Raw genomic sequence first — 10357 nt, 5'->3', positions numbered from 1 at the left:
CAGATTTCCCCCCTGCAACAGCAAAGCACCCAGCGTGCGCAGGGTTTAGAGCCTTGCATGTCATGTTGAAGCCCAGCACCTGCCTATTTAATCTCCTTCCCCCAGCCCTTATGGTACCCAGCCCTGACGTAGGTCTGCAAAAGCAGCGGCGTGCCCACTGCGGGGCACAGCCCCCATCCTGCCGCCTGTTAGATGGCACCACGGAGTGCTGCTCCCTGCGCCTGCCTTCCTCTCGCCCAGACGGGCCTTGACACCGCTCCAGCCTTCCACTGGCCCCTTGTGCAAGGCAGAAAGCTCCGGCACCACCGCAGCAGCTCGCTGAACCCACCCCACAGAGAGCAACGACGAGGCTGCCCGCACCGTGCTCGCCCCTCTGCCCCGCAATGACGGCCCGTAGCGAGGCAGGATTTTTCCAGCATCAGCCTTTTCTTTATTTAAGCATTTTTGCATAGGTAAATGTTACATTTTTTTCGGACACACACATGTTAAAATGATCGATCTCAGGTGTGCGCATGTGCTCGCACCCACAACCCGTGCTCTCTTTCTTAGGGTATTGATTCCTACGCGTATATACAGTGGCCTGGCAGAAAATGTTGCTGGGGGATTGAAAGAGTGCTCAGAAAGGGGCACGCTGGCGGTGCCTTTGGAGAGTGTCCGCTCGGCGTGCCTGTGGCTGTGCACTTGGGGTTCAGCAGCTTTGTGGCTGCGTAATACCGCCCGTGGGCTGCCTGTTGCTTTTGTCTAGTTTAAATGTTGTCCTGACTCCTCTTACGTTACTCTCTCCCCTATAAAAGCAGGTTTTCTAACGAAAATAAGCTGTAAATCGCTGCACATGCTCAGGTGTAAAGGGTTTTCGAAAGCAAGGCAGCTGGCAGCGCCCTACCGCCCCTCTGCCTGGGACTGGTTGTGGTAGATAACATATTGATTAAACCAAAACCAGGGAAGTGCAGTGGAAAGAGGGTGTTTGCTGACCTTGTTCTGATGACAGAAGAGTAATTTCGGGATGAGACTGTGCCTTGAGCTTCTGCAGGGACCTGTTGTCCTGGGCATAGGGGTCAAGGGAGTTTTTCCTCCAGCAAGGATTGCAGGGTAGGCAGTCGTTGCTGTTTAGAAATGAGATACTTTCCAAAGAAAACTGCTAGGAAAACTTCGATTAAAAGAAGCAAATTCATAATGCATAGATGGGTTAAATGTGCACAATTGTAAATATAGACAATAATTTACAGGCTTTTCTCTTGAAATATTAGTGCTGCTATAAGGAGACAAGCGTGTGACTTACTTATGACTTACCATAGCATTTCCATACCGTAAATGAGACAGATTAAGTTGACATTATATATTACTTAGCTGTGTACCAATTAGCTAAACAAATGCTATGAATTCCATCATTTATGATGGAAGCTACATAAAAATTGTATAATTACTGCAGTGAGTCATCTAGTTATATGGCATTCCTATGTGGACAAATTTATTTCAATGCAAGATTAATAGCCTTTTGCTGCTGGTTTACGTATGTGCCAAGGACCATACTACATTGTCGCTAAGCATCATTAATGGATTAAAATAAGGGTTCTGCATAATTCCTACAGTGTACCTTCAAACAGCTTGTTTAGTCTGTGCACTAGCCTAGCGCTTGTTAGCCCTACGTAACACACGGATCTGGAAGGCGGACACGTGTGAAGGAGGTTAATGCAATCCTAGGAACTCTTTCAAAAGCTCACAGGTTTTCTTGTGGATGACTTCGCGGAGTTTCCGCACGCGCCGGATGCTGGAGGTCCCCACAAAGCTGTCTGGCTGGAGGACAGCCATGCCGTTGTGGACATCTCCCATGATGATGAGCTGGCCATCCACTGTGGTCATGTTGGGACATGGACAGCTCCAGTCCATGTTCAAAAGCGTGATTTCTAGTGGTTCCTTCCCCAGGAATTTTAATCCCATTTTTTCGTCTTTGAGGATCTCCTCCACTGTCACCAAGGCATGTCCCGAGTCTTGGTCTTCAGTCAGCTCTGTTATACGGCCCAGGATGACAAAGTCGCTTTTGCAGAAGCTGGTCACCAGCTTCTGGCGCGGTTTGCAAGCTTTGCAGTGCGTGTTCTTTGGGAAAGGGCACATCTCTTCGCAGGCCTCCCGGCTCTCAAAGTTGTTCTCGTTGCCTCCACACCCGCCGTAAATGAAGGACTGGCACTGCTTGATCAAGCTGTTGTAGGCCCACCTGGGCTCATAGGCCTTGCAGTGGCCTTGGAGGGCCGGCAGGTTGCAGATGTTGATCGGGCCGTTCATGCACGTTAACATACAGTTCTCGTAGGTCTCAAAGTGGTTGAGGTTGCTGTTGCAGTTCCCATAGATGAAAGTAAAGCAGTTGTTTTTCTTTGCGTCGTAGTACCACCTGGTCTGCTCTTCCCCACAGTCTTCGCTGTCTGGTTGCTTCAGGCACTCATCGGTCGGAAAATGGGTTTTGTTTTGGGAAGCTTCTTTGGATGTGGGTTCTCCTTTGATGACTGACAAAGGGAAGTCAGCCCTGAGAAGGCCACCGCTGTTCTTGGCAGTGCAGGTGTAGATGCCTGCATCCTGGAGCTGGGTGTTGTAGATGACCAGCTGGGCGATGTTGGTGACCACAACGTTCCCTCTGACATGATTTGGCTTCATAATGACTTTGTCTTTCCCATCAACCTGCTTCTCCCACGTGATTTCTGGCTTGGGTCTCCCTGTAACGTCACAGAGGAAGCTTACGGTCTCTCCCACGTAGACGGACTGATGGACGGGGTTGTTCACTAGAGCGGGCGGCAAGATATCGATGACCGTTGTCTCAAAATAGGCAGTAGTAGGGCGAGCAGTTGTTTCTGGTGGGATAGGGCTGGTGTTCGGCCAGGTAAGATGGTACCTACAGGTGACTACATTCAGTGTAATGCCTTTGATGCAAGCTTCTGCGTCCATGTAGCACTTGTTGTAGTAGGTGAGCCCGTCGGAGGCACAGGTGAAGCTCGGCTCCTTCTCACACCTGTCCTTGCACTTGCAGACGGGTTGCCCGTCCCAGATGTCGCATTCCGAGCCTTGCTGGATGCACATGAAGCGGTCACAGGTTGCCTCTTTGGGCATTCCCACCGGCCCTTTTTTCCCCTTGACATCCATGTACCGAGCTGCCACGCAGCTCTTTGTCCCACAGACGTTGGGGCAGCACTTCTCAAAGGTCTCACACTCCTGCACGGAAAGAAAATAACCCGATCATCACTGGGGACAGAGGAAAGTCCTTTTTAGAGACACAGCAAGCAGAGGGCCCAGAAACTTTCAAGGTGTGAGCTCAGGGGACCTGCTCTGCCACAGAGGGCTGTGGACCCAAACTCAGCATCCCCACCGGCAACGAGTAGGAACATTCCCCCAGCAGCTCCCGGGAGGTGTCCAAAGGGACCAAGCTTTCTGAAACGCTTCAGGAGAGACTCTCGAGAAAGAAAATGTATTTCTGTTTCTTAAACACTAACCTCATCATAAGTCTTTCTTAGAGTCACATGGACTGCTTGACTACTGAACCAACAACCCCCCTTCTGCGCTCTCCGAAATGCCTGAGGACAAGCCCTGAGAAACAAGAGCGGATGGAAAGACTTATCATATGGCTGTAGGCAGTAATCCTCCTTATTTTCCACAGAAGTATGTGAAGTATTATTTGAATTCCCTGAGACTAACAGCCTACCCTTGGAGCTGAAACTGCCAAGGATTTGTAATTGTTCACATTGTAGAGGAAATAATAGAATATCTCAAAAGTAAAGAAATTCTTGCTCCAAAAATAATTTTTCTATGGTATTTAGAAAAACAAACCCCAAACAGCTCATTATGGCTCCTCTGACCTATTTTAGTCCTATTTTCAAACGCAGCATCGCTCTTCTAGTGATTTATTATACCCCATCTCAGCTACAGTCAGCTCTAAATGGCGGTTAATTTTAGCAGAATTTTCATCTTCTGTGCAGAGAAGGTATTGGATACGTGTGATCCCAGCTGCTGCCTTGTTACGGCTTACTTGAAGGGACGACGAACGCTGCTACCACGTACCCAACAGGGCACACTTCCACTGCCTGTTAAACCCCTACAACCCCCCCGAAATCCAACAGCTTTCTCCAGAAGTGAGAACAACGTGGGGTTTTTTTCAGCTACCAAACTAAACAGCTTCCCCCGGGTCCAGTATCCTTTCCTTATTGGGAAAAAGATGACCTAATAGCATAACTCATCCCCCTTTCCAGCAGCACATTGCTAGGTTTCAGAAGCGAAGGCAGAAACCAGAATGGGCGACGTTTTCGGCTGGGGCTAAGGAGCCACAAGGCAAAAGCGAGGATTTTGAGCCGGTGGCTTCTGGCTTTCAGATTTTGGCCAGTAAATGATTAAAACACCGTCCTCCACTGCTGGGGCTTTGCAAGTGTTTTACTATTCATTGCTGCACCTGGTAGATGAAACAGAAGAGGCTTGTTGGGGAATGGCGAAAGGAAAAAGAGCACCTTCGGTCCTAACACATGGGAACCATCTGAGCAAATGTCTTTGTTTACTTGATGGCCAGTATTTTCTCTATTTATTTTTTCCTCGCTCCTTTTAGCACTGCAGAAACAACCTGTCCACAGAGCATAAACCCAATGACTTTTTCCAGCCTTGCTGTCAGCCTGGTTTGGGCTGCCAGAGCTTTGCCATTGGACATGATGTAAGAGGCAGGACGAGCAGGTATTTTCAGATGCCAGCTGAGCTGGCAGGGCTGACAGGTTGAAAAATGAATTTTAGGGCTGTAAGCTAAGCACATTTTGAGCTGGGAGCATCACAGAGAACATCTGCCTGATCATTTTAACCATGCCCCTGTTTTGCACTCCAAGCACGCTTTGTGTTTCAAGTGCAGCAAAGGCTGACGATTTACATGTTAAATGAAACCATTTCATACAGGATTCCTCCCAGGAATATAAAGCGCTCATGGACGGCCACTAACAACAAAGAGCACGGTGACACTGCTAAAATACTACGGATTGGCCCCAGAGCACGCTGAGTTCTGGAGTATCAAATTCGGATGTTTCTTTTGACAAGAAAGCAAGGAAAATGATCAAACAGCCAGCGCCGTACCCGCATCAGCAACCATGTCAGCTGCCACCCACCTCCCCACTTAACTGATAACTCATGGAAGCTTTTCCATGTTATATAGGTCATGGGTCAATTAAATACGTGCGCTGCCTGCACCAAGTCCCGCACGGCGCCGGCACCTTTCTATCTGGAGCAGAAACAGGCTGCGGTGCAAACAAGCCCACTGACAAACCCCATCGCCCGCGACGCAGAGAGATAAAAATGCGCATCACTCACCAGATCAGCTTCGCACTCCCTCTTGCAAGTGCTCTGCGCGTCTACCCACAGGTTGGGGTTCATGTCATTGGGGCATATCCCTGCGTGGGAGTAGCGGATGGGAGGTAGAGCTTTCCCCTTCAGGGAGACCTCCAGAAGCAAGAGGACACTGCTCTTCCCCAGCAAGATCCACATCCATCGAGTGAACGGCACCACCAACATCTCAGAACTTCTCCAGGGCAATGGCAGGGACCGAGCTGGAGGTAGTTCTTGTTTTGCTTGGGGTTGCTTTTTTTTTTTTTTTTTTTTTTTTTTTTTTTTTGGTAAGCCTTAAATCTGCGAGGAACCCAAATGCACCTGCCTCCTGTAAAAACTTCAGCAAGCTCCTTTGCTGCCTCTGCAGATAGTGCAGTTTGGTCCGGACCTCATTGGATTAAAGGTCCTAGGAAGTTACCCCCTTATTTTAAGAGAAATGCTAATAGTCTGAGCAGAGTTAGCTCTATTTATACCCTGCCTCTGTTAACAAGTCAGAAAAAGTAAACTTGATTTCTTTGACAGGCACACGCTTCCTATGTCCTGGTGGCAGTCAGACAGATTTGTTGCAAGAAAAAAAAGCTGGAAAGAGTTCAAAAGGCTGGAACTGGCATGGTGGGACCCCTGCATGTTTCTGAATGCAGGGAGGCCTTCTTAACCCCTTTAGACCTAAAGTACTTCCCTATGCTAAGAATGGCATTTACTTCTGAAAGAGTACTTGTCTAAATACCACGGACCCGCGGTCAGGGGATTTCCCCACGGCGAGGGGCTACACAATCACTTGCTAAAAGGAACGAGTAATAGGATTGAAGCAATTAAAGCTAGAATATCATATTTTAACAAAGGCAGGAGGGAAGAAACAACCGCTTTAAACTTAGGACAGACAAAGCAGTATGTCTTCACAGCTTCTCCCGGGGCTCCTCCGGGCTTTTTTCTTCTCTTTGGTGGGGAGATTTCCCGGATGCCGGGTCTAATGCTGCCCTCCAACCCACCAGCGAGACGTGAAAAGTGTCCCTGAATTCCTCCACATTTCCTGACAGCCAGATCCCATTGTACAGTGCATGGCTGACCCCTTTAACAGCGACAACAAAAAAATAGTAGAAGTTCAACTCTATGGAAACCTGCATAAAGGAATGTACAGCATTTTTGCATTGGGGGGCAGGGGGGAAATTCAGTCAAGCTGAGTTCCTCGTTCCCTGATTATTACAGCAAGGGGCTGATCCTGCTCGTGCTGAACACATGCCAAAATCCAGAGACGAGTGGCAGAAGTCAGAGTTGCTCAGCACCTTCCAGGATTGGAGCCTTTGGGCTGAGTGCTGGGCTGGCTTGGATGGATCCTGCATGGTGCTCAGCGCCTCCTGGGAGGACCAGGTGAGTTTGTATCCCACGTGGGGGCTCAGCAGGGCCAGACCGGCAGTGCTGCACTCCGGGGGGGGGGGAGGGTGCTCGTGCATCTGCCCGGTGCCCAGCGCTGGGCGCTGCAAAGCCCACAGACCCGGGCGCAATCCGCCCTTGCTTGAGTAAAGTTCTTCTGTTGGGTTTATTAAACCCGGGTTGTTTCTCATGGCTGAGTCTGGGCCTGATTCTCCCCCGAGTGATGATAGCTGCCAACCAGTAAAACCAGCAGCAAACCGGGCCCCCGTACAAGCAATGCCCCAGGCCACAGGGCTCCTGCTCCTCCAGCGGGGCAAGGCGGCGGAGCGCGGTGACCTGCTGGTGTTCCCCAAGGATCACCTCTGGAAGGAAGGGAGAGCAACCTGGAGCCAACCTGCCCTCAGCTCTGGCATTTCTGTGGCAACCCAGGCTTATAAAAGAGGCTCCAGGCATTTCGATTTGTGTGACCGCATTAACGATATGCAGAGTATTTGAATTTCATAGGACGTGCAGAGAGAAGTTGTCCAAATTAGCTATTTATAAGGAGCGAAGTCAACCGCCAGGCAGCAGTTTGCCGTTGATTTATTCTCTCTGAAACTTTAGAAACCTGCATGACACTTGTACAAAGTGCGGCTGTGCGCAAAATGTTTTATTCAATACTTGTTTACAAAGACAAACGCAGCACCCTGTGATGCCTAAAAAAGCCAACCAAAAATGACACATTCCCAAGAGGTACTTAAAATTCTTACAGCTCTATTAACAACAAAATCACATGTATTAGTGGTTCTGTTGACTAAACAAAGACACTTTATATTGTAAAACTGACTGCAGATAAGCTTTGAAACCCACTGTATGGAGGTCTCGAAGAGTGCAGGTATCCTGGGCACGGCAGGAGCTGCTGTGATGACCCCAACAGCCGCTCAACATGCAGGGAATTTGCCCTGGGTCCATGGCATTGCCACTGTGTGGCCGTGGATGTCATTTTTCCCTGTCATCTTGAGTGTTTTTCCCCCTTCCCCGCTGGACGAGAGGTAAGGAGGGGTGGGTCCACAGTGCTCTTGCAGCCTCCATCTCCTCTCCTGGTGCCAGAAAGCCACCTCCTTGCAAGCTTTGGGTGCATTGAGTGAGAGGCCCACCAGTGTGGATCCACCCAAGGTGGGATTTCCTTCCACGGAGGAAAAAATAATACTGTCTTATTTTCCACACACACACACACACACACACCGACAAAGGATCCCTCGCCCAGAGGCACATTTCAGCTGCGGAGGAGCAGAGGGGGGCTCTGAAGAGTCAGACCTTGGTTTGCATCAGGCAGACGGACGGTCTTCTGCTTTGCTGTGTCCTCCTCCATCCGGAGGGATATTCCCAAGGGACAGGTGAGTCCCAGCGCAGCGCTCTGCTTTCGGCTCCCAGGTGTCACGTTCAGTGTGTGACAGCCAGGATGGTGGCACTCAGGGTGACAGACGAACGAGTCCAGCTGAAGGAGCAGTTGCAGGGGACGTGTGACTCGTGGTTTAATTGTGTCGCTGTTGCAGGTCAGCAGGGTCATCCGAGGAAATGCCATTCGAGCGGCTGGATTTGATGCACTGTCATTCCAAATATTGGGCCGGTGCTTGGCACAACGGAGAGGGGCAAGGACATCCCATAGGAGCTTGGGAAAAAGGGCAGAGAAATTATCATTAATGAGAGTTATGGTTTTGTTGGGTCACTGTACTAACACCATAAATGAAGCACAGAAACCCCATGTTAACTAAGAAATCACTCTTCCAGCAAAACTTCTGCTGAGGAAGCCTCTTAGGGAATCAAATCCTGGCCTAATCCAATGGAAACGGGACAGACACTCTGACTCCCATCGCTCTAGGAACAGGGAGTGCTCAGCCCCATGAAGGATCAGTCCCTTGGCTGCTTGAACACAACCGGGAGAGGAAAACAGCGCCATAAATCTCCCCGTGAATGTGGGCAGGCAGCTCCTGAGGTCGGGGGGGGCAGTGAGGGCTCTGAATAACCCTCGACAGCTGCCCCATCCCTGCCAGGACATCCCAGACATGCTGTTTCCCAACCTAAGGAGCACATCCAGGAGGGGATACCGCTATGCAGGCTGCCCCGGCTTGGCTCGGGGACACTGGCTGTCCCAGCACGGCCAGCCAAGCTCTGCCTCATGCACTCAGGATCTCCCGGGTTTCATTGAGAGCTGTTTTCTCGTCTCGTTTAAATTCGTTTAATTCCACTGACCTCAATGGATCTGACTGGGTACTCCAGAACACAGCTAACGCCAGCTGTGAATCGGGGTCTTTGTCAAGGTCCCTGGGCATGGTTTTTCTGTTCTTTCTTGTTTATAAAGCACCGGGCAGGTGCTGGTTTTTATATTATTATTATTTAATATAAGAAAATAAATAATCCTTATTCTCCATTTTTATGAACAGATCTATCGTGAATGCCAAATTTACAGCTTATCTTGTCTAATCCATGTCAGATACTGATGCCATAACGATATTCCCAAATGAGTTGAAGCCTTAGAAGAAACCCCAATACTCCTCCAAAATCCCCCTTTCTGATCAAAGTGCTGATCTGAGTCTGCTGGATGGGAGCTGGGATCAACTTTCTCTGGATCCCAGATGGACAAACCCGAGCCCTGATGGCACAAAGCAACATCCCAGATCCGCTCCCGGCAGTGGGGACATGCGGTCTCTGAGCAGCCTGTGCTCCACAGACGCCTGTCTGTCACCACCCCAGTGTCCTGAAAAGCCCTCCTGGGATGCCCAGGGTCTTGGTTAGAGTTGTTGATCTAGAATTGGCTTAATTGTTGCTGGTTTTTGTAAATGATAATTTCTTTGCCCTTCTTGCCAAGTTCCTATGGGATGTCCCTGTCCTCCTCTGAGGCACCAATTCTTGACCTAGTGTTTGGCACGACCCTTTCTAACTGAGGAGCGAAACAAGATTCTCTGATGCACAGGAATGTGTAATTGTGTCGGGTTTTTTCTTAAACCACCCTTAAAGGAACATCAAACTGGTGATTAGGCAAAACGAGCAATCCTCCTCTGGAGTTACTCAGCGATGGTGGATTGATTGGCCGTTTTCCTGTGGAAGGGCTCTTGGCAGGACCTGTCACCCTGAGATGTGAAACCTCCCATCGCCCATCGACCTCTGCCTCGGCAAAGGGGCCCTTCCAGACCCGGCCTCTCGTGCTGCCTGGTGCTGCTGCCGCTCACAGCCCGGTTTGCCAACAGAAACACAAGCCACCCTCTCCTCAGGCGGGGCGGTGATCCATCCCTGCCGGCTGCGGCATCGGGAGCCCTGGCAGGAGGGCGGCAGCCTGTGCTGGGGGTGCAATGGGCACCCACAGCACCCACCCGGGGGGAGCAGGCCCAGGGGCTGCAGGTTGGACCTGCTTGCCTCTGCGGGACAGCTTCTGGCTTGAAGCTTAGCTTAAAGCAAAGACTCTGGTCCTTGGGGCCTCCCTCCTCCTCCAGGCGGGGCAGAGGGGCACAGCAGGACATGGCACCCACCCCCTGCACCCAAGCGATCGGCCCCTTCCTCCAAAACAGGCACCAAAACCTGCCCTGCCCGCGGGGACCCTGGTCGCGCAGGCGGCCCCCAGGACATGCTCTCCTTCAGCCCCACCATCATCATTCACGCTCCTTGGGTGGCCCCT

At 50.5% G+C, this 10357-nt stretch overlaps 1 protein-coding gene across 1 annotated transcript; it reads right to left on the bottom strand.

Moving 5' to 3' along the window:
• Window positions 1–418: 418 nt before the first annotated feature.
• Window positions 419–5896, bottom strand: WFIKKN2 (WAP, follistatin/kazal, immunoglobulin, kunitz and netrin domain containing 2). Its single transcript, XM_040581830.1, has 2 exons — window positions 5320–5896; window positions 419–3198 (listed from the first exon to the last, which is right to left on the bottom strand). Exons 1-2 carry the CDS (start codon window positions 5518–5520, stop codon window positions 1687–1689), a joined length of 1713 nt encoding a protein of 570 aa, XP_040437764.1. The 5' UTR covers window positions 5521–5896; the 3' UTR covers window positions 419–1686.
• Window positions 5897–10357: the final 4461 nt, after the last annotated feature.

Source organism: Falco naumanni, chromosome 1 (genome assembly GCF_017639655.2).
Source record: "Falco naumanni isolate bFalNau1 chromosome 1, bFalNau1.pat, whole genome shotgun sequence".
Classification (NCBI taxonomy): domain Eukaryota; kingdom Metazoa; phylum Chordata; class Aves; order Falconiformes; family Falconidae; genus Falco; species Falco naumanni.
The sequence above is the reverse complement of the archived record's forward strand: the minus strand, read 5'-3'. Positions and strand labels throughout refer to the sequence as shown.

Coding starts and splice junctions, on each gene's coding strand:
- WFIKKN2 (XM_040581830.1), bottom strand. CDS start 5,520: ATGTTGGTGGTGCCGTTCACTCGATGGATGTGGATCTTGCTGGGGAAG. Junction 3,199..5,319: donor GGGAGTGCGAAGCTGATCTG/GTGAGTGATGCG, acceptor CTTTCCGTGCAG/GAGTGTGAGACCTTTGAGAA.